This window comes from Fundulus heteroclitus, chromosome 12 (genome assembly GCF_011125445.2).
Source record: "Fundulus heteroclitus isolate FHET01 chromosome 12, MU-UCD_Fhet_4.1, whole genome shotgun sequence".
Lineage (NCBI taxonomy): Eukaryota > Metazoa > Chordata > Actinopteri > Cyprinodontiformes > Fundulidae > Fundulus > Fundulus heteroclitus.
The window spans coordinates 35075830-35100443 of NC_046372.1; the positions used below are offsets into that span (position 1 = coordinate 35075830).

The 24614-nt window shown below is 41.0% G+C and overlaps 2 protein-coding genes and 1 pseudogene across 2 annotated transcripts; all 3 read right to left on the reverse strand.

The window, feature by feature from the left end:
• Window positions 1-1327: 1327 nt before the first annotated feature.
• On the reverse strand, window positions 1328-6528 carry LOC118565012 (annotated as a pseudogene).
• Window positions 6529-8425: 1897 nt separating this feature from the next.
• On the reverse strand, window positions 8426-12156 carry LOC118565008 (dual specificity protein phosphatase 26-like). The gene is made up of 4 exons (XM_036144519.1): window positions 11977-12156; window positions 11255-11363; window positions 9501-9712; window positions 8426-9408 (listed from the first exon to the last, which is right to left on the reverse strand). Exons 2-4 carry the CDS (start codon window positions 11296-11298, stop codon window positions 9212-9214), a joined length of 453 nt encoding a protein of 150 aa, XP_036000412.1. The 5' UTR covers window positions 11299-11363; window positions 11977-12156; the 3' UTR covers window positions 8426-9211.
• Window positions 12157-12843: 687 nt separating this feature from the next.
• Window positions 12844-15188, reverse strand: LOC118564999 (serine protease inhibitor 2.1-like). The gene is made up of 6 exons (XM_036144514.1): window positions 15083-15188; window positions 13951-14581; window positions 13793-13863; window positions 13507-13700; window positions 13285-13426; window positions 12844-13196 (listed from the first exon to the last, which is right to left on the reverse strand). The coding sequence occupies exons 2-6, from the start codon at window positions 14576-14578 to the stop codon at window positions 13002-13004; spliced, it is 1230 nt and encodes a 409-aa protein (XP_036000407.1). The 5' UTR covers window positions 14579-14581; window positions 15083-15188; the 3' UTR covers window positions 12844-13001.
• Between the last annotated feature and the right edge of the window lie 9426 nt (window positions 15189-24614).

Sequence of the window (24614 nt, forward strand, 5' to 3'; positions counted from 1 at the left end):
ATGGATGGAGTTCTGGTTCTTCCCTTCACCCCCTCCTATAGAGGAAAACCTCCAAAAAGAGGATTCCTGCGCTAAATTTCAGAAGGTCCAAAAACCTTTTTCACCATAGTTTCCTGACTGGAACTCTGTTTAAACATGTTACATTTGAAAAAAATGGTTGAACAAAACAATGAACTGAAGGCCTTTGTCCATGTTAAGTGTCCTTAGATTCTCAAGGAACCCCCGCAGAATCTGGCAGCTGGTTTTGAATCACATTTGCAGCATTTCATCACAAAACCATGTCTAATATTAGTAGCATTGAGCTTTTTAAATTGGTGTTTTATTGCAGATGCCTGCATTTTTGTACGTTTTGCTAAGCTGCAGTGGAGGCGGAATTATTTTAAGTCAAACTACGTCTGCAGTGCAGCAATGTAACAATCTCATCACTGGTGCTGGCCTGATCTTCAATTCAACACACCTGCTCAACTTCACCTTCACTGCAATTAGTCATCACTGGTTTCACCTGCTCTCATCTCCATATAAACTCCGCACAGATCAGCTGCCAGTGCTAGAGTGTCTCAAGCTGTCCGTGCAAGCTTTCCAGCGTTCTTGTTCTGCCTGCCTGTCTGTTGATCTGACCTGAGCCAGCCTTCTGTTACCGAGCCTGCCTATCCCTTGATCTAATTCTGTCTGCCAGCCTGTGTACCTGACATCTGAATCTGCCCATCCTGGACTGCCTACCTGTTGCCCGACCCCGTTTTGTCTGTGAGTACCGAGCCTGCCTAATCTCTGCTGCCTCTGAGCCAATTAGTTACCGGACCTGGATTAGGCCCTTTGATCTCCCCGTTGGTACCTTTACTGGATCTCTGCCTCTCTGATCTCAGAACCTGGACCGTCACTTGATAACTGTCCCTGGAAAGCCCCTAACAGACCCCCGTCTTTTCATTAGCAAGCGGACTTCTGCTCCCGAATTTAACCCATCTGCTTTCCTGCTGATTCCTCCCTCAGAGGTTCGGGTTGACGATCTTGCCCATGAAGAAAATGTTTGAGGGCAATTACACCCCCATGGCTGACTGAGGGATAAAGTACTCATCGTCTTGGGTCTGTTTGCCATGACACGATTCAGAACATTTCCAGTTTAAAAATTATTTTGCACAAGTCCTATTGTTAAACTATTCACTAGTATTGCACGTTTCCCCAACATCATGCTGCCCCAGCTTCCATGATTTTCTATTGAAGAAAAGGCATTCTAATTTTTCTTTTAAAAGCAAATATTTCAAATACACATCATTAGGTGTCCATTAATACCGTGTAGCATTGAATAGTCTGTTAAACATCTAAAGTTCACTTTGCATGTTGCCATCACTTTAGGTTTGTAAGTAAGGCTTAACATTTTCAGAACTCCAAAGTGACAACCAGTTAACTTTAACACTTGCTTTCAATCCTGTAATTCTCTAAAAATGACAAGAAAAAAGTGATCCCAATAAACAATGATTATAGCAAGATGTCCCAAATTAAGTTTTTATTAAATGTGCAATGACACAGTTGCGATTCCTCCCTCAGAGGTTCGGGTTGACGATCTTGCCCGTGAAGAAAATGTTTGTCTGGCACTTGATGATCATCACCATGAAAGGACGGTTGAACTTCAGCTCTGGGGTTTGGGAGAGGGAGTAGACCATGATACCGACACCAGTAGCAGCTGCAGCAGTGGCTCCGGCCTCGTCAACGTCCAGGGTCGCTTGGTGTACAACCTTTACAGCACAATGAAAGCAGAGAGTGCAAAACTGTTCATCCCAATAAAAAGGAAAATATTTTCTTCCTCTCCCACTCTTTACCTCAGACACAAGCAGTTTCTGTCCGTCTGCAGTGAGATCAGCACGATCCCCAAACATGTCTGCCATTCCCATTTCAGTCAGCACGTCATTCAGCTTGTAGGAGGTCTTCATGGAAAACTTGGGAACAAGATCCTGTACTTCCTTTTTTCTTGGAAAATAGGAAATAAAAATGTTATTTTAAGCACTGATCTGAAAGGAACAGATAAGTGTAGATTCCCCTAACCTTGCTTTCATACATTCCAGCCATTTAGTGACATGAGCAGGACTGATGTCGTTCTCCAGTAGAGTTGGGAATTGATAAGATTTTCACAATTCCGATTCCCTTATCGATTCTGTGAAACGATTCGATGCCTTATGGATTCTCTTATCGTTTCTAATTTGGGGAAATTAAAATAGACATAGTATTAAGCATTTAAATTTAAAGTAATACTAAGTAATACTAATTTCATTTTAGAGGCATAAAAAGACAAAAAATAAACATTAAAATACGGTTTATAGGTTGGGTTCTGCAATGTTATAAGAAGAGTATAAAACTCTTCTTTAGAACCAATCTCTGCTCAAAATGGTGATCTGCACCGCCTAATCTACTTCCAGCAGTTATCATCAGTTATTGCAACTGTAAACTGCAGAAAATACGGGCAGAGCGGCTCCTTCTGAGTTCATTCTCTGTTCCTGTCAGGATGAGCTGCAGTGCGTTATGAGGCGGAGGGATATTTCAGCGCCACTTAGCTTAGAGCCTAAACAAGTGACTTCACTTTCAGAAACAAGCCCAAAAAACTGCACCCCCACAACTCATGAAATTTACAAGCGACTTTAGAAAAAATAAGACCAAAGTCGCATAAAATAAGTGGGCTTCGCAACAGTGAGCATTCTATCAAAGTGTGTCATATCACTCCGCCCCTCTGGTCGGGTAAACAAATATCCCGGCAAATTCTACATTATAAAAAAGAAAAATCTACCGAAAAGTCTCGCTCTCATGTCATCTTGAAGACATTCTTCTTCGAAATGTTGGCTACAGATGACGTGTTTTCTCTCTGGCCAGAAGTTCGATGGCAAGTTGGCAATGCAACAAAACAGCCCGTGGTGGATCATGAATCTCAAGGTTTTCACTTTTACCCGATTGGATTGTATTGGAACATCCAACGGCCATCCACGTGGGCATTGTTGCTTCAACAATAGCTCTCGTGAATTTCAATGGTGAAGTCCTCTCGAAATCAGAAACAATTGTTGTTGTAGAGCGCAGTGCCTTAACGCAACATTACGTCACAGGATGTGATGTCAGGCAATAATGGCCGCCCCCATACACAGTGATCGAGACGACAATTTATGCTTTTATTTTCTAAATTCATTAAATCACCACAAACGTATTTGTTGTTTTGCTTTTCTAGACTTACGCCTGGTCACATCGCACTTGTTTACTGAATGCAGTGTGCGCAACTTGTGTAAAAAACATGACGTAAGTCGTGCTGCCCAGCTCTGGTGTTGCCTGGAATCGATAAGAGAATCGTTAAGCAAGCTGCCAAACGGTGCCATGGAATTGGAACACACGGAACCGGTTCTGAACAGGAACCAGTTTTCGATTCACATCCCTATTCTCCAGTGTGTCCATGTGATCAGGCAACAGCAGCAGAATGTAGTGGGAGTTGTTGAAGGGAAGGTGGAGGACAGATGTGGCAATGGCCTCAGGGGCGGATCCAGGATCTTTCATAGGGGGGTGCACCTGTAAGGGTCATGTCAAGACAATGTGAGGCTAAATGACCATAGAATGCCATCTTTACTCTTCCACACTACCCTAATTATTCATCTAAGGGTTTTTTTTTAAATTGATAATCACTTTAATTGATGAAAATAAGTGGAATTAGCAAGATTACATTATTATAATTGAAAAAGGATTTTTAAGCCAAAATCTCTTGGTTTTTACAGCATGCACAAGGTTAAAAAGTAGTTTGAAGAAAAAAATGATCCTTATCAACAATTAATCAAACAAAAATGTTCTTTATTTCCAGAAATTATATTTATACAGAAAATTAGATAAAAAGTCCCAAGGACTTAAGAACAGTTTGGTATGGTTCAAGTGATAAAGGAGTTTTGAATATATTTTAACAAGATAAACTATGTTGAGAGAAAAAACAAGTTTAAAGTAAGTTAAATCAATGAACATGTACGGTAAAGTTAAGCCATAAGCCTATAATAGAACTGTAAGACTTGACAAATAATATTGTTCTCTTCTACAACACCTTCAACTTTATGATGACGATGATAATGGGTTTAGAAATGTCAACCTTCTAGTATGCTTCTGGGCAAATATGTCTATGATTTTGTTGATGTCTAAATGAACGTCCTTGTGGACATTCATTTAGACATCAACAATGTCCTTGTGGACATACATAAGTAGCAAAGCAACAAACCTTTCCTGTCCCATAGTCGACCTTAGCAAAGTATTTACTGCTTTAAGGCCCGAGTTAGCACGTTCCACAGAATCACTTGTAACAGGTATAACTAACAGAAGGTGAAGAATTATAGAAATGTTTGGGTAGCACTTCATATTTGTTATCCTTAGAATTTCAGGGAAGGGACTTCCGGTGACGTCATGCTGCAGACAGTAGCATAAAACAAGGCTCCGCCGGCTAATTGCTAATTTCCTAACAAAACTACTTAAAACTCAGCAAATTTATACAAACTCAATATGGCAAGTTGTTTGAGAGGCAAAGGCTCAAAACAGGATCTCACGGGCGACAAAAACATAAACTTGAGGCAACTAACTTTAAGGCAGACCTCAAGTGGCGCAGCAAGTGATAGCCCTAGCAACCACAAGTCTAAAATACTAGCTGAATTGGAGAAACTAAGGGAAGAAAATCGGGACGGACACAAGCAGACCAGGCAGTCGCTGACTAAACTTGAATCCTCCATACAAGAGCTCAAAGGAGAAATTACCAAACTTGAAAAGAGAACCACAGAGGTAGAAAAACGATAGTTTTAAGCCTAGTATGTTTTCATAAAGGAGACTATTCTTAGCTTTAACAATAAAACACATGTGGCACCAACAGGTTTAGACCAGACAATACACACTAAACAATAACTATTGTATGCATGTCAATGTTCACTATTTTTTTTTAACTTTACACTCTTTTTTTTTATTATTTTTCAAAAACCATGCAACAAAAATAAAATTGTTATAACTTTCCCGTTACTTGAAAAAGTTTCCCTAAAATTGCATTACTTTACAACTTTACACAACTTGTGAGAACCCCGTGTTTTCTCATTATCAACATTTTCTAGCGATCATCATACCTTTTTTCTGTGGGGCGAATATTTTTTTATTAAAGATTTAAACAAATGTACAATATCACATGGCATGTACAAATATAAAGAAATTAGGTTTTACAATCTTAAGGCACACATATTAGAAGATAACAATAAATCAGAAATGACAAAAGCAAACAGAAAAGACAAATAACAAACAAACAAATAAAATAAAATAAAAAAAACAACAATGAGGCATTAGTTCTAAAAAAAAATGAGATCAATATAGGCGTTTTAAGGTTCTGAAGTGGTTTTCCAGTGTGGGGAGAATAAAAGATTAAGTTTGATGCATACTCCAATCTGGAAGGTGGCGGTAATGCACCTAAAAGTTGTTTGCCAACCACCATAAAAAAAGAGAAGAAGAACAAGAAGAATCCAAGATGGGGATGACCGTTGCGGCAGAGAGTGACAAATTAATCTTAATTCTATGAAGGATGTTTAAAATTTCGGTCTCTAAAAAAATACTTTTGGTCTCCAAAAGGGGGTGCGCGTGCCCCCCGCTCCCCCGCCTGGATCCGCGCCTGGGCCTGGTTGTAATAAGTGTCCACAACGTCTTCCATTCTCATCATCTGGACTGGAACATGTTGAAGGAGAGCTTTAATTGGTTAACTGGACACTAAACAAAAATTATGCATCATTGAGCTGCCCTACAGGGAAGGAGGATTTGAACCTCATTAATTTCATCCATTTTGAACACATCTGGCTTGGTCTGCTTTGGGTCAAATTGGGTTTCCCAGTTTCCTGTTTGAAAACAGACATATTTCCATACATAGTTCACATATTAAACCCAAAATAAAGCAACCATTTGCAAGAAGACCTTTCCGTTGGTTTCACCCGACACATACCCATTGATGGTATCGGCGCTCTCTGTAGGTTTGGTGAAGTCAACATTGAAGCTGTCGGCATGATAGAACTGCTTCAGGACATGCATAAACTCACTTTTTGGCTGAAAAAGGTTGTCCACAAACACAGCGGTGCCTTGGCTGATGTCCTCATGAGACGCCATATTTCCAATGAACGTGCGAAAGGCCTGGTCTACATCCATCTGAGCCAGCTGGGAGCTGTTGAAACCCAGACCAGTGAAAAGCTGCTGGTAGGTTTTCCCCCGCGCCCCCACAGAGAGAGCAGCCAAGGCAGCAGAAACACTAACTGGAGAGAACATGATGTTCTCTCCTTTAGAGGCAGCATGACCTGCCAACTTCCTGTACAGGCGGAAGGCAAACTCTTTGTTCGCCCAGATCACCGGGGAGATTCTGTCGTCGCCGTCGCCATCTGCAAGGGCATCTTGGTCTTCCTCACCATGATCCAGCTGTTGTTGGCTTCGCTCTGCACAGATCACTGTTGAGAATATCAAAAGAACCACAGGTGGGGCCAACATGGGGACCTAAGAAAAAGGGTTACAAGTGTCTATTTTCACTGAGGTGAACTGTAAAATTTCCTGAAATTCAGGTTTTTTTTAAAAAAACAAAAAAAAAAACTGTCATGTTTGGCTTTAAGTGTTTGGCCCACATGCAGAATTAAACTGGGAGGCAGAGATCAGATTTCTTGATTTTATTGTTGGAGGTGAAGGGGATGACGCTCGAGGCGGACGAGGGCACAACGGATCGGGATCCGAGATAACTGAAAGGGACCACTGAGGAAACGACCTGGGAGACGTAAGCTTACCACCCGGACGCGGCAACCGGACAGAGGGAGGGCAGTTAGGACTCAGCTTGTTGGTGACAGCTTGTTGGTGACAGGTGATCCAGACACCGGGGGCCGTAGGCAGAGGGAGGTCTGAGCAGCGCCGCCGATCCAGAGATCCGGGACAGCAGATGAAACCAGACAGGCTCGAGGTAGGTGGTGAACTTAGGAGGATGACTCGGTATGAGAGTAATGCTCGGGAGGATCTTTCAGAGGAGACGCGAGCACGCAGCAGGGGACCTGGGAGACACAAAGGGTAACAGTTAGCGCGACGGAGAATATCTTGAGAAGAGAATAATGGCCTGAAGTCATACATCGACTTATAACACTCTGGCGTTCATCTGCTGTCCGCACGCCGTTCTTAAAGCGTGGCGAGATGCTGCTGAACCAATCCCTGGTGTGCGCGCCCCGCCCACCAGTCAACCAGAAACACCTGAGGAGAAAGCAGAGGCAGAGCCAGCAAGCAGCATGGCTCTGCTGACTGAGTCCTGACACACACAAAAAGTGACTGTTCTAGTTGGGGGGGGGGGGGGAGCTTGGTTTAAGAGAGATTTCTGTGCAATATACATATTCAATCCTATCCTCTATCTTTAGAGGATAGTTAAGGCCTCGAAAATACTAGATTACGACATTGTAGGAACTAATTAGCTGCTCAATTGTATAATATCATGAAATGATGGCTCATAAAAAAAGTATCACTCATCTGCAAAAAAAATATCCTATGGAGCAAATTCACTTTGCCATGGAGAATTAAATCCATCCTTAATAAAATTGAACAAAAGGTATATATCATATAACATACCATAAAAATATAATAATTGTCGGAATCAGTGCTACCACTTTAATCAAAAGTTAAACAATTAGTCTAGATTCTTAAACCACAATAATTATCTCATTAGCGATCAGACTTTTGTGAATAATCCAATGAAGACATAAGGCATAAACCTATCAAATCACACATAAATATACTCTAACTACTTAGAGGTATTCCAATGGGAAATGAGAAGGACTGTTCAGAGTGCCACTCGTTTATTAAGGACCCACGTTTCTCACTGTCTCTTAAAGGCCCGGTGTTTTGTTGCAGTCATTGTTGATCCAGCCTCAAAGTTTCACTCCATGGAGGCACCGACTCATCATCTGACACAGGCGTTGCATTGGCACGGTATTTCTCATCGGTATTCAGAACCAGATCAGTAGGTGGGCAAATGACAATTCTTACTGGGTAGGATGGGTTTTCTCTCTAGAAAACAAAGCTGGCTGGAGTTAAAAGATTAGATGGTCAACAGATAGTAAGAACTTACTGTGACTAAAACATTGATGAAACTGATTGGACTCCTGCTTGGTGCCGGCTCATGTCTCTTAGCCCATCCATCATCTTCTCTGTCTGCCTCTCTTCCTGCCCAAGCATTGAGCGCGCAGACGTCACCCTGTTGTGTTGTCATCCGGTGTATAATTTGGTACACATATGGGGAAGATTATCATATTAAAGGACAAAAAAGAAGGTCTATCCTTTCAAACCTTTTGGTTTAAGTCTCAAAACAAATCTATCAGAATAGGCTTGAAAAAGCCGATGTCAAACTCAAAATTTAAGCATGTACTATTAAAGTCTAAGCAAAAACTGGTTCTCTTTGTTTGAAAGATTTATTTTTCATTTGCAGAAAAAGATTCCCCCTATTAGGAATGTAAATCAGGCATACATTAATACAAGCACAAGGGGATCTGTAGTGTTTTTGTTTCATTGCTACCCTTGCACATTGTCAGCGATTCGCCTCAGAGTTCTGGAGAAAACCTAAATGCTAAATTTGCTCTCAGATTCCCCAGTTCACTTTTTTATATCCAAACAAATCAATATTTTTACATTTTTTTTTACAAAAAAATGTAAAAATATTGTTTATAAATTAGGTGTTTATATGGCATTTCCTCTGTGACGAAGTGGCGACCTCTCTGGGGTGGACCCTGCCTCTCGCCCAGTGGCCGCTGAAAATAGCCACCAGCCCACCGTGACCCTGCAGGGATATGCGGGTATAGAAAATGGATGGATATCAGCATTTACTTTTTAATTTTTTTTTCCAAATTCTGAATTCAGTTTTGTTTTTCTTTTGGAGAACATCGACAGAAACGGATCAACCAACAAACACACATCACTTCTGATGAAATATTGACAGCTTGTCTTTATGTTACAGACGTGGGTTGTTACAGAACTTAAAAAGCCTACATATGTAATCACAATGGGTTTCTAAGTTTTCAAAGCTTGTACCTCAGAATATTCATATGTAAATAAAATACAAAGGTGTCAATTTACGAACAATAAAAGCAACATTGAAAGTCAAAAACATTAAGTCAAAAACAAGAAATAAAATGATTTGAGATGACTGGACTATAATGCTCCTGAGGTCATGGTTTCTCTTGGTTTAGTCATGTTTTCCAAAGAGCTGCTTATCCAGTTTGATGAGCTGTCGGAGGAAACCTCGATTTGGGATCACGCCCCGATTGTCCTTCACAGCACAAATAGCCTCTACCAGGGTGAGCTTGTGCTTCAGCATCAGGTAGGCCAGCACCAGGGTGGCAGAGCGGCTGACTCCCACATGACAATGCACCAGAACTTTGCCTGAAAAGCAAAGAGAAATGTGAGATTCAGTCCATTCGTCTGAAACTGACTGCAATGGTTAGGATTTTTTTTTAACTCCCTGGAAATCTTACCTCCTCTGCTCAGGCCTCTGTGGATAAAATCTGCTGCAGCCTGAAAGTTGATGCTCATGTCATAGCTGCAGGAATCATGTGCCTCTATGCCCATGTAGGTGATGTTCATTCCCTCATATATGTCTGGCTGCCCTCCTCTCCTACTCTGAGCTGCATTCAGGATGTGAGTCAAGCAGTGCTTGGATAGATCAGCCAGGTTTTCTGCACCCTGTCTGAAAATAACAAAAATAAAGCACTTTATATTAACATTTTATAGCTACAGTTCCTTCCATATATGGGGCCATACCATTTGGAAAAGTTTTAGAATTTTTCATGTTACAACTTAAAATTTTGTCTGTATGTAGTGACTCTTCCTGCACTCACACCAGACTCGGTTCACTACTTGTGAAGCTCCCCAAATCGCTTACATGGATTGTGCTTGACAATACTGTTGAGGTAGTGGTTATCCCTGTTGCTGGTGCACTATATTCTTCCACTCAACTTTCTCTGAATACGCTTGGACATAGAACTCTGAACAACCATCTTCTTTATCAATGACCTTTTGTGGACAGGTGGTCACCCGTCTAATCAGCAGTCTCCCCATTGAATGTTTATCATACTGACTGTTGAGGACAATCTTAGTTAATATCTTAGTTGGGGTTGCTGAGGAATGCAGAGTGTTGACTGTCTCTCCCTGTTGTTGGATAGAATAACACATGAAGTTTTATGACAGGTGGGGGAGAAGTCTAGAAGAGTCCCTTTGTTTGAACAGATGGGCCCAACCACCCTCCTCCTGAGCTTAGCTGGAGGAACACTAAGTTTATGAAAAGGATGTCTTGGCAAAACTTACTTTAGACAAAAGCTGCAGTACCAAGGGAATGGACTGTAGACGCACTGGTAATGTAAACTTTTGTCTCTTGGAATTCCAATAAATTAAATATGCATATTACAATGTTTTACCTCTGATCAATGTATGACTCATTTATTGTCAAATCTTAAACCAGGGTAACAATGGGCCTTCAGTAGCGAAGCAGGATTAGGCCAGTAATAACTATATTAACATGACCCAGACTGGGAGACCATTTAGATCAGGGGTCACCAACAGTTTTGAAACTGAGAGCTACTTCCTTGGTACTGTGTTGAACGAAGGGGTTCCTGTACTGATCTTTAAACTGGAAGAGTCAGAGCTCACCTTAACATTGTGTAAAATTAATATTTTCCATGCGTTTGTCATTTTTAAATCTATATAAATGCAAGTATGATTAAAAAGTGAAATAGAGTAAAATAACATTTTAGATGCAGCTCACTGGTGGGTGATGCTATTTTTCTAAACAGGCCTGATGGCGCCACGCAGGGTTCTTGGGGGCTGACCCCTGATTTAGAGTAATGGTCTCAAACTCCAGTCCAGGAGGTCTTGTGTCCTCCAACCTTTGGACACATCTCTGCTTCAACACACCTGATTCCAACATCAGCTCAATAGTTGCATGCTATTGAGGTAGTTTAGCCGTTTGATTCAGGTGTGTAGGGCAAGGGACACATCTAATGGTTGCAGGAGACCACTTACATAAAGGCTTAAAATATTTCACTCTGTTATCAATCTTTGTAATAGACAACTTTCACTTTCTGGAATGAGTGACCAAAATGTATTTTTTTTTTTACTTTTCGCAGCATTCGTGTATATATATTTTTAGAACGTGTCCGTGCAAAGCATGTATACTTTTGCAAATGATGTACGTATTTTCAAATGCACCATAAATTAAGCATGAAAAACTTACAGAGTGACTGCCTGGTATGTAAACCATCTGAGGCACGCCTTCATGGCCTGGTGTCATTGGAAACCACTGCTGATAAGATCCAGAGAGCCAGGGGTGCTTGCATCATGAACTGAAACAAAGGGTTAAAAGTGCTATTTGTTTTGCTTACACAATATGTGCTGTTGGACATAGACCTGGTAAAATCTTAAAACCTACTAATTTGGTTCTACAGGTTCTAGATTAATATACAAGTCTTTGTTTGCTCCATAAAAATATATCAGTTTTCCATATAGATAGCCGTCTTTATTAATATATAGCTTCTGTATATATATATATATCTATTCTATCTTATTTTATTTTGTCTGCACCATCGACACCAAGTCAAATTCCTTGTAAGTGCAAACCTGCTTGGCAATAAACTTGATTCTGATTAAAGTAATTTATTTTCTTCATGTGTCAGATCTGCACATTTCACACAATATATAACAAATGGAAAAGCTCAAAACTCACTCTCTTTAAGATCATTTGTACATTTCCTTTGTGACACTTTATGGCATGGAAAAATACTAAAAAAAATTGCTTTTTTTCCACCATCTCAAAGCAATTGTGTCATTGTAGAGCTGGATTTTAAATGAAAAATCTAACGTGTTATTAAAACTCTACTTATGTTCTGGAAAAACATTTCAACATATACTTTAAACACGAAGAGCATTTGTTTTCTATAAAATGTGTGGACCACTTACCTTTTCCTGGCTGCAACTCAGTTTTCCCTCTTACTACAGGCTGGAGGGGAAAGAGCCTCTGTTTATATCAACGATCAGGTGAACTTTGATTTTTTTTATTCTCTTTCCAAACTTCTTATTTGTTCTACATTTCAGCTGTGTAACAGTGGACTAGTTGCCACCAATCATGGTATTGCAGTTTGGAAAGGATTCAATAAAAGCCCAAAAAAACAATACTGCACAATACCTTATTTTAAATGGTATAATATAAAATCTCTTAATATATGAATTCAACCAAAGGTTGAATAAAACTAAACAAAGTTAAATTTCAGTGGATTTTGGTGAGTTTTAGCACTTTGTGCTTTTTTATTGTAAATCAAAGTTTCAGTAGCTGTTGCAAAATTTAACGGCAGGTGAAAAATTTGCATGGATTAGCTACTGCACACTGCTATGCAAGTATACTTTTGGTACATGCCATATTAGACATTACACCACAAGTTTTTTGTGCACACCAGCAGCCTCAGGTATAACCTTACTGAAAAGGGTGCACTTTGTTTTATCATGCACTTCGCTTGCTCATTTTTTTAATCAAAGTCGTACTTTACCCTTTTTAAATAAAACCAACACATTAAATAATAAAACCTTTTAGAGACTTAGGAGAGCTAAGGCAGGGAGTCTTCATCAGAAAGCAAGGGAAAAGAGAACTGGACCAAAAAGCCGGTCCTTTTACATAACCTACACTAAAATGATCACTAAATAAATTTGCCAAAAAAAGGGTTTGCCTTGCAAGTCCAGGTAAACGTACCCTGTTGAGTTTTTCTGTTGTAAATTTCCCAGTGATCACTATTTATCAAATCCTTTTAATTCAATCAGATGTCAAGCAGACAGTTTGGCTTTGTGTTGCATTTATTTTAGGACATTTCTTTATTCAGGAGCAGAAAATACAAATGTTAAGGCATCTCATCTGTGTATGCAGTGAGAACAATACACCACACAAAGTATTTTCTTTGTATTAGTCTGTACTAACAAAGATGGGATCTCTTCCCTCAGAGGTTTGGGTTGACAATCTTGCCAATGAAGAGAATGTTTTCTGGAACTCGCTCAGTGATGATCACCATGAAAGGACGGTTGAACCACAACTCTGGGACGTGGCGGTAGGATTGCATTATCATTTCGATACCGGTGGCTGCTGCAGCTGTGGCTCCGGCCTCATCGACGTCCAGTGTGGCTTGGTGCACCACCTTTACAGCACAATCAAAGCAGAGCGGGTCAAACATGTCAACAGAACACGAGCAAAGACATTTTTCCCCTCATTTGCTGCCTTTTTACCTTAGAGACAAACAGGCAGTCTGCAATGCCGCTCAGATTTGCACGATCCCCAAACATGTCTGCCATTCCCATTCCAGTCAGCACATCATTCAGCTTGTAGGAGGTCTTGATGGAAAACTTGGGAACAAATATATTGTACGTCCTAAAAATATAAAAAAAAAAATTTCAGGCACTGATCAATAATGACTTGGGGAATAGGTACTTAATGTAAAATTTCTTTACTCTGACTTCATCCACTTCAACCATTTAGTAACATGTGCGGGGGAGATATTGCGCTCCAGCACTGCCATATTGTCAGGTAGGAGCAGCAGCATGGAGTGTAAGTTGTTGAAAGGCAGGTGGAGGACTGTTGTGTTGATGGCCTGGTCATCATAAGTATTAACATCTTCTTCCATTGTCATCATCTGGACTTGAACCTGGAGAATGAAAGATGGACAGTTAGTTGGTTGGAAAATAAATACAAGATGTCTCATATCTGCTTTGCCTGTTTGGATGTATGACTTTGAACCTCATTGCTTTCGTCCACTCTGAACCTGCCCTCAAAGGTGTACCGAGGATCAAACGGAGTTTCCCATTTACCTGTTCGAGTGAAGACAATCATGTCACCTGAAAAAAATGACTTCACAGTGAAAGAGGAGAGAGATCTCATCGTATGAGACCATTTACCTTTGTAGTAGATGTAGCTGAGGAGATACATGACTGTTCTTGGATCCAGGCTTTCTACCAGCTTGTCTATCTTCCCATTAGTCTTACCCGATACATACTGATTGATGGTATCGGCGCTCTCTGTGGTTTTGACAAAGTCCACATTGAAGCCCTCGGCAGAATAGGACTGCTTCAGGACATCCAGGAACTCAGGGTTTGCCTTGAAGCTGTTGTTCATGAACACGGCGGTGCCTTGGCTGAGGTCCTCATGAGATGCTTTGTTTGCAAGGAGTGTACGAAAGGCCTGGTCTACATCTGTCTGAGCCAGCTGGGAGCTGCTGAAGCCCATCCCTCTGAAAAGCTGCTGGTGAGTCTCCCCCCGGGCCCCCACCATCAGAGCAGCCAAGGCAGCGGAGACGCTAACCGGAGAGAAGAAGATGTTTTTGCCCTCGGAGGATGCATGATCCGCCAACTTCGTGTACAGACGGAATGCAAACTCTTTGTTTGCCGAGGTCACCAGTGACATTTTGTTGTCACTGCCATCTCCAGCGGGGCCTTGGGCCTCCTCGCCATGCCCTATGTGATGATGGCTTCTTCCTACACAGACCACTGCTGATAAGATCCAGAGAGCCAGGGGTGCATGCATCATGAACTGAAACAAAGGGTTAAAATTGCTGTTTGTTTTGCTTACACAATATGTGCTGTTGGACATAGACCTGGTAAAATCTTAAAACCTACTAATTTGGTTCTACAGGTTCTAGATTAATAGCCTATACAAGTCTTTGTTTGCTCCATAAAAATATATTAGTTTTCCATATAGATAGCCATCTTGATTAAAGTGATTCATTTATTTTCTTCATGTGTCAGATCTGACAAAATTTCACACAATATATAATAAACGGAAAAGCTAAAAACTCAAACTCTTTAAGATCATTTGTACATTTCCTTTGTGACACTTTATGGCATGGATAAATACTAAAAAACAGGCTTTTTTCCCCCCACCATCTCAAAGCAATTGTTTCATTGTAGAGCTGGATTTTAAATGAAAAAGCTAACATGTTCTTAAACTCCACTCATGTTCTGGAAAAACATTTCAACATATACTTTAAACACGAAGAGCATTTGTTTTCTATAAAATGTGTGAACCACTTACCTTTTCCTGGCTGCAACTCAGTTTTCCCTCTTACTACAGGCTGGAGGGGAAAGAGCCTCTGTTTATAGCAACGATCAGGTGAACTTTGATTTTGTTTATTCTCTTTCCAAACTTCTTATTTGTTCTACATTTCAGCTGTGTAACAGTGGACTAGTTGCTACCAATCATGGCATTGCAGTTTGGAAAGGTTTCAATAAAAGCACAAAAAAACAACAAGTGAACAATGCACATTTTACCATATTTTATGGTACAATATAAAATCTCTTAATGCTTATTTGTACCAATGATTGTTAAGGGTTCTTATGAAAATCATGTATCCCTAAAACATTTTGGTTTCGTCCACTTTGACATATATCACAATTCAGATGTTTATACAAAATTATATTTTTTTGCTAGAAAACATGTTGAAATAAGTTGGAAAAATACTTGAATGTCAGGGTTTTTTAAAAAAAAAAATAGTCTTTGGACTGTGGTTAAACTTAAAAAAAACAGTTTAATTGCTCAATTGCGTAACTTTTTTGTTTAACTATTTCCAATTAAATAAGATAAATTGATATTTCTTGAAAAAAATTCTCACAGTTTTACACTTCTTAAAGGGGACATATATTTTTCAGTTCTTCCTTTTCACATTGAAATCATTCATGTGTGGCCTGTATAAAATTGGAACTGCTATGCTTGAAATATTGTAGATGTAGAGAAAAAAATTGAGCTAATCTAATTTAATGTTCTAAACATAGCTGGGTCTAAAGTACTTTTAAATACAAACTGATAACATTTAAATTTCTCCTTAAACTCCAATAAATATACTAGTCTGTCAATAACAGATCCCCCCATCATCGTTCCTCAGCAGCCATGTGCAGGAGCCATGCACGGGGCCTGGAAGAGACCATGAGCTGAATCTCTCTTCAGCTCTCACTTCTCAGGAGACTGCTACTTTGGCCTCAGATGGGAGGGGAGGGGAGGGGGGCTCCCACCCTAGCTCTACAGCAGCTCTCTCAGATCACCTTCCTTACTGCTGAGACAAAGGGGAAGGCCTGGACCATGAAGCCCTGGTCGGGCCTGACCGACGCACATCCAGCATCTGGAGAGAACCTCTCATCACCCGGGGAACATGTCCGGGCAAATACAGAGCTAAGTTTGCTGTCTTAACCTCATCACCGGTAGCAGGAGCAAATATCCTGCCTGCCAAAACAGCCTTGTTGTATTTCTCCTCAGCTGGTTCCAGGCAACGCAGAGCTGAAAGCCGGCACAGGAGCAACTTCCCTATGCCGAGGAGAAATCGGCTTAAATCGGACTGCAACGGAGTCAAAGACTGTCTCTAGAACATCAGGCCTCCGACCCCGACTATGTGGTGCTGCAGAGCCAAGGGCTACCGCTAGCCAACAACTTTCCTCCTTCAACGCACCTTCCGTGAATGGCCAAACTGAACAGAACGGAGACGAGACAAAGGACAGGTTTGGGCAGCGAGCTGAGGGTGAAGTGTTAAAGATTGGGTTTACCGGCCTGCTGTTACATGTCTATTGAAAACCCAAAACTACCCCAGTTCGGGATTTGGCCGCAAGTGAGAAGACATAATCAAGGGGTAAAACAGTTTAAATGCATATTTAATTCATAGAAATTAAATATGGAGACAGAGTTTACATTACCAATTAAGATGATTTCACCGCACGGTCGAGAAGTCTGTCTGAAGAAAGTTTTGGACAAAGACTCTTTTTATCAACTTTAAAACTCAACCTGCTCGCTCAAGGGGAGGAGGACTGACCCCCTCTCCTTCTGACCACCCCCTCGGGGCAATAAAACACCCTGTTATTCTACCCAGAAACAGAGAGGGGAGACACCGCCACTAAGATATATTTTTTAATTCTCAACAGAAGTTAAAAGGTTTATTGGGAAATGTTTTGTAAATTGTTGGACACATGGTGTTTAGAACAAAAGGGCTAACCGGTAGCTCGCGCTAGCCAAACTGCTATTAGCCTTGCTAACATCCGGTTTTGGACATTTCAAAAGGAGTCCATTTTAAAGCATAAAGCGTAACTGTTCTGCTCCGCCATCCTTCGATGGTGCTATGAGCCTTATCCCCGCATTACTATTGAATATTAATGTTGGTAAAGGGCAATTTTGATAACTTTATGTTGCAACCTCTTAGCCACCGACTTGCTACCGCGACCCCTAGCGCCCGGAGGTAGAATAGGGCTTGGTCGTCATGACGTATTACTTTGTGTGGCCGCCATATTGAAAGCCTCCGCGGCTCCGCCCCCGCTACTCAGACTACTGCCTATGACTACCGCATACTGTACTCCCTCTCTCAGCCGTGTTTTAATTTGATTAATTTTACCGTAACTTCATTTCAACCATGGTAAACCGTTGCTGTGTTGTGGACTGTAACAGCGCAACACATGATCGCCATGGGAAAAACATAGAAAATGGGTTAACTTTCCACCGCTTTCCTGCCTGGAGGCGGAACCACGGGAGAGACAGCAAGCGCAATGGAGTTGTCGGCTCGCTTGGATCGCGGCTTTAAGACTACCGATCATAACTTTCCACAGTATCCCGATGTCAATGAGAGTGTGTTCCCTGCATTTTCATTCTGGTAAGTTAAAGATGCACGGTTTTATTTTATAGCCTACATTGTTTCTTTCCTTCAGCCGCGACACCACATACATGCACATAAATACTAAAACGGCAGCGGGAAAAGGCTCAAATACGTGAGAAACCCGGAGGGTTTAGGGAGGGTTGGCAGTTAACGTTACTAACTAAACCTTTGAAACACATAGCAGCTAGTTAAAAGTACATTACATGCGTGATTGGTTGTTAGCACTAACGGTTAGCAGGTGCCAGAGCCCGTCTGATCACAGCTTACCTTTGTGTGAATTACTGTGTTCCCACTGTTTACTGGCTTTATGATCTGCAGCTCCTGAACCCATCCATTCATGAACTGCACATGAGACTCCAAGGACTTGTAGCTTTGGAACTGTTCTGAAGTATAGGCGCTCACACCACAAACTAGGTAGCCGAAGACGTCCGATATGCAAAACAGTGGCAACAAGTCGTCGTCGGCGCTCCATAATAATGCTGATTTTGTCAACATACCGGTCCCTGATTTCTCTATTTAATGTGTCCCGGTAAATTTCATATCCTTTTCGGGATTTTAACATATTTTTTATATCTATTCTTTCTCAACTCTACTTCTACGTCTCTTCGTTCAACAACGTTATGTCATGGGTATTTTAACGTTGCGTTGCTGTCAATATGGCCGCCACGTCCCACAATGCAACGCGGATCCCGAGCCCTATTGCATAAACAAAGGCAAGCAATTCTGAATTAAAAGATTTTACAGGACAAACCGGTGTTATGCCGAAAAGTGCATCCCTGCCGAGATATGCATCCCCTGTCGCGGGAGCGCACCTCGCTCTGTACAGCTGAATATCGACAAAGAAAACGGATTAAAATGTGCGCAACGGAGTTACTTGTTCTTATATTAGTGATATCAAAACGTTTGAATATACCTCTTGTGTGAAAAAAACGGTGTTTATTTGGCAGATTAGTTTACAAAAGTACGGGTGTAATGAACACCATTAAATCTAAAGTTTTTATCTGAGGTACGGCTGATTTATTTGTTGTGGTCTCTTGTCATTCACATACAACAATAAACCGTGAGAGCCCACGTACGTTTTGAAACTGCAAAGCCTTGTCTTAAACGAAAGATCAGACTGCTTCTACAGTAAACAGCACAGCGTTCATAGACCAGTGTGATGCATTCGCGACTGTCAGAAAGCTATGTTGCATTCAGGGGCATGGGACATTTCAAACTTACAAGGAAAGAGGCATAAAACGGAAAAGAACTTAACTCATACAATAATGTATTTTTCCAGAAAATAGCGTGACCTTTCTAACAATACTGAATGCTCTATACTTGTATTTATGATATTGTTTTTGATTATGCACATCTGCTAGCTTTTTATTCTGAAAATTCTATAATATTACAGCAGCAAATTATCAAAGTTCTTCAAAAGCCTGTTTAAAAGTTCCAAATGGGGCTGCAGATCATACAGCAACAATTGCCCTGTCATTGTTTTAACAGGCAGAATTTGCATTTGCTGACACTTATACTTTAACTAAAGATGGATATACAGTAATAAAGTCATACAAGTGCCAAACCCTCATAGATAGCAGGGGGTGCGTTTTTTTGGCAAATGGCTGCCGAAAAATGCACCCTCTTGGTATTTAATCTAAAAATTGTCCCAGTATCATGAAATTCATACTGGTAGCTCAGAACACACGTGTAAACATGTTGGAAATGTTAAATCAGCTGCAAGTGTAAATTTAAGTAAAATAGCAGGGGGGTGCGTTTTTTGGCAAAGGGCTGCCGGAAAATGCACCCCCTATGTTTTCAATCTAAAAATTGTCCCTTACTCATGAAATCCATACGGATAGCTCAGAACAAACGAGTAAACATGTAGGAAATGTTAAATCAGCTACAAGTGTAAATTTAAGTAAAATAGCAGGGGGGTGCGTTTTTTGGCAAAGGGCTGCCGGAAAATGCACCCCCTTGGTATTTAATCTAAAAATTGTCCCTTACTCATGAAATTCATACGGATAGCTCAGAACACATGTGTAAACATGTTGAAAATGTTAAATCAGCAACAAGTGTATATTTAGGTAAAATAGCAGGGTGGTGCGTTTTTTGGCAAATGGCTGCCGAAAAATGCACCCCCTTGGTATTTAATCTAAAAATTGTCCCAGAATCATGAAATTCATACCTGTAGCTCAGAACACACGTGTAAACATGTTGGAAATGTTAAATCAGCAACAAGTGTATATTTAGGTAAAATAGCAGGGGGGTGCGTTTTTTGTCAAATGGCTGCCGAAAAATGCAACCCCTATGTTTTTAATCTAAAAATGGTCCCACACACATAAAATTCTCTAAGGTCACTTGTGGAGTACCACAGGGTTCAGTCCTTGGACCAATTCTCTTTACTATATATATGCTTCCGGTTGGCAAAATTATCAGACAGCATGGGATAAATTTTCACTGTTATGCTGATGACAATAAAGTGAAAAATCTTGGTGTTATTTTTGACCAAGACATGTCATTTAAATCCCATATTAAACAGGCTTCCAGAGTTGCCTTTTTTCACCTCTGGAATATCGCCAAAATTAGAAATATTCTGTCCAGGAGCGATGCTGAAAAACTGGTCCATGCATTTGTTACTTCAAGGCTGGACTATTGTAATTCTTTACAACCAGGAAGTCCACAAAATGCAGTTCAAAGCCTTCAGCTGATCCAAAATGCTGCAGCAAGAGTTCTGATGAAAATCAACAAGCAGGATCATATTTCTCTTATTTTAGCTTCCCTTCATTGGCTTCCTGTTAAGTCAAGAATAGAATTTAAAATTCTTCTTCTAACGTATAAAGCCCTTAATAATCAAGCTCCGTCATATATCAGAGCTCTGATTACCCCGTATGTTTCTAACAGAGCACTTTGCTCTGAGACTGCATGGGAGGCAGATCCTTTAGCTATCAGCAGAGCGGTTCTAGACAGGGGCCAACAGGGGCCAGGGCCCCTGTAGAACTGTTCCTGGCCTCTGTTGTGGCCCCTGTAATAAAGACATGATATTAAATTTCTTAGGATGATAAATGCTGACAAAGATACCGAGACTGACTGGTCATTTGGATCAGTTTTATTTTTTACGTTTATGGTTTTACCCAACAATAAAATAACAAAATAATTACAAAATAAATATAAAAAATAACAATAATTAAAAAAATTAGCTGTTTCACATTAAGCTCCTGCCGTATTGATAAAAGCTCAGGGGTCTGCAACCTGCAGTTCCAGAGTCACAATTGCCTTATTGGTTTACTTAATATATTAAACGATGAAACGTTGACCTGTTTAGGCTTTTATTCCCAATCTTTTGTTCTGTGCCCCTGTGAAAAAACACTGGCTCCACCCTGGCCCCCCTGCTAAATTTGATCTAGAACCACCACTGGCTATCAGGCTCCTCTCCTGTGGAACCAACTCCCAGTTTTGGTCCGTGAGGCAGACACCCTGTCTACTTTTAAGACTAATCTTAAAACTTTCTTTTTTGACAAAGCTTATAGTTAGAGTGGCTCATGTTACCCTGAGCTATCTCTATAGTTATGCTGCTATAGGCTTAGGCTACTGGAGGACATCAAGGCCTATTTTTCTCACTCTATTGATTTCTACTGTTCTCCAGTTTTCCATTGCATTTAAATAACTGTTGTCATTTCCTCTTATAACTTTTTGTTCTCTCTCCTGGTGTGACGTTCTGTTAACTGTGACATCATCCAGAGAAGACAGAACACCCGCTATTACCATCTAATGTAGAAAAGATTACTGGACCAATGTGTGCTTCTGTGCTTTTTTGTCTCTCTTGTTGTGTCTCTGCTCTTTCTTCTGTAACCCCCAGTTGGTCGAGGCAGATGACCGTTCATACTGAGCCCGGTTCTGCTGGAGGTTTTCCTTCCCGCTAATGGGTGGTTTTTCTTCCCACTGTCGCTTCATGCTTGCTGAGTGTGAGGGATTGCTGCAAAGCCATAGACAACACACACGACTCTCCCTGTAGCGCTACGCTTCTCCAGGACTGAATGCTGCTTGTCGGGACTTTGAATCAATCAACTGGTTCCCTTATATAGGAGATTTTTGACCAATCTGTATAATATGATTAATTTTGACTTTGTAAAGTGCCTCGAGATGACATGTTTCATGAATTGGCGCTATATAAATAAAATTGAATTGAATTGAACATATGTGTAAACATGTAGGAAATGTTAAATCACCTGCAAGTGTATATATAAGTAAAATACCAAGGGGGTGCATTTTCCGGCAGCCCTTTGCCAAAAAACGCACCCCCCTGCAATTTTACTTAAATATACACTTGCAGCTGATTTAACATTTCCAACATGTTTACACATGTGTTCTGAGTTATCTGTATAAATTTCCTGATTCTGGGACAATTTTTAGATTGAAAACATAGGGGGTGCATTTTCCGGCAGCCCTTTGCCAAAAAACGCACCCCCCTGCTATTTTACTTAAATTTACACTTGTAGCTGATTTAACATTTCCAACATGTTTACACGTGTGTTCTGAGCTACCAGTATGAATTTCATGTGTGAGGGACAAATTTTAGATTGAAAACATAGGGGGTGCATTTTCCGGCAGCCCTTTGCCAAAAAACGCACCCCCCTGCTATTTTACTTAAATTTACACTTGCAGCTGATTTAATATTTCCAACATGTTTACAGCCAAGGCAGCAGAAACACTAACTGGAGAGAACATGATGTTCTCCCCTTTAGAGGCAGCATGACCTGCCAACTTCCTGTACAGGCGGAAGGCAAACTCTTTGTTCGCCCAGATCACCGGGGAGATTCTGTCGCCATCTGCGAGGGGATCTTGGTCTTCCTCAGCATGATCTGACTGTTGTTGGCTTCGCTCTGCACAGATCACTGTTGAGAATATCAAAAGAACCACAGGTGGGGCCAACATGGCGACATAAGAAAAAGGGTTACAAGTGTGTATTTTCACTGAGGTGAACTGTAAAATTTCCTGAAATTCAGGTTTTTAAAAAAAAAAAAAAAAAAAAAAACTGTCATGTTTGGCTTTAAGTGTTTGGCCCACATGCAGAATTAAACTCGGAGGCAGAGATCAGATTTCTTGATTTTATTGTTGGAGGTGAAGGGGATGACGCTCGAGGCGGACGAGGGCACAACGGATCGGGATCCGAGATAACTGAAAGGGACCACTGAGGAAACGACCTGGGAGACGTAAGCTTACCACCCGGACGCGGCAACCGGACAGAGGGAGGGCAGTTAGGACTCAGCTTGTTGGTGACAGCTTGTTGGTGACAGGGGATCCAGAGACCGGGGGCCGTAGGCAGAGGGAGGTCTGAGCAGCGCCGCCGATCCAGAGATCCGGGACAGCAGAGGAAACCAGACAGGCTCGAGGTAGGTGGTGAACTTAGGAGGATGACTCGGTATGAGAGTAATGCTCGGGAGGATCTTTCAGAGGAGACGCGAGCACGCAGCAGGGGACCTGGGAGACACAAAGGGTAACAGTTAGCGCGACGGAGAATATCTTGAGGAGAGAATACTGGCCTGGAGTCATACATCGACTTATAACACTCTGGCGTTCATCTGCTGTCCGCACGCCGTTCTTAAAGCATGGCGAGATGCTGCTGAACCAATCCCTGGTGTGCGCGCCCCGCCCACCAGTCAACCAGAAACACCTGAGGAGAAAGCAGAGGCAGAGCCAGCAAGCAGCATGGCTCTGCTGACTGAGTCCTGACACACACAAAAAGTGACTGTTCTAGTTGGGGGGGGGAGCTTGGTTTAAGAGAGATTTCTGTGCGATATACATATTCAATCCTATCCTCTATCTTTAGAGGATAGTTAAGGCCTCGAAAATACTAGATTACGACATTGTAGGAACTAATTAGCTGCTCAATTGTATAATATCATGAAATGATGGCTCATAAAAAAAGTATCACTCATCTGCAAAAAAAAATATCCTATGGAGCAAATTCACTTTGCCATGGAGAATTAAATCCATCCTTAATAAAATTGAACAAAAGGTATATATATCATATAACATACCATAAAAATATAATAATTGTCGGAATCAGTGCTACCACTTTAATCAAAAGTTAAACAATTAGTCTAGATTCTTAAACCACAATAATTATCTCATTAGCGATCAGACTTTTGTGAATAATCCAATGAAGACATAAGGCATAAACCTATCAAATCACACATAAATATACTCTAACTACTTAGAGGTATTCCAATGGGAAATGAGAAGGACTGTTCAGAGTGCCACTCGTTTATTAAGGACCCACGTTTCTCACTGTCTCTTAAAGGCCCGGTGTTTTGTTGCAGTCATTGTTGATCCAGCCTCAAAGTTTCACTCCATGGAGGCACCGACTCATCATCTGACACAGGCGTTGCATTGGCACGGTATTTCTCATCGGTATTCAGAACCAGATCAGTAGGTGGGCAAATGACAATTCTTACTGGGTAGGATGGGTTTTCTCTCTAGAAAACAAAGCTGGCTGGAGTTAAAAGATTAGATGGTCAACAGATAGTAAGAACTTACTGTGACTAAAACATTGATGAAACTGATTGGACTCCTGCTTGGTGCCGGCTCATGTCTCTTAGCCCATCCATCATCTTCTCTGTCTGCCTCTCTTCCTGCCCAAGCATTGAGCGCGCAGACGTCACCCTGTTGTGTTGTCATCCGGTGTATAATTTGGTACACATATGGGGAAGATTATCATATTAAAGGACAAAAAAGAAGGTCTATCCTTTCAAACCTTTTGGTTTAAGTCTCAAAACAAATCTATCAGAATAGGCTTGAAAAAGCCGATGTCAAACTCAAAATTTAAGCATGTACTATTAAAGTCTAAGCAAAAACTGGTTCTCTTTGTTTGAAAGATTTATTTTTCATTTGCAGAAAAAGATTCCCCCTATTAGGAATGTAAATCAGGCATACATTAATACAAGCACAAGGGGATCT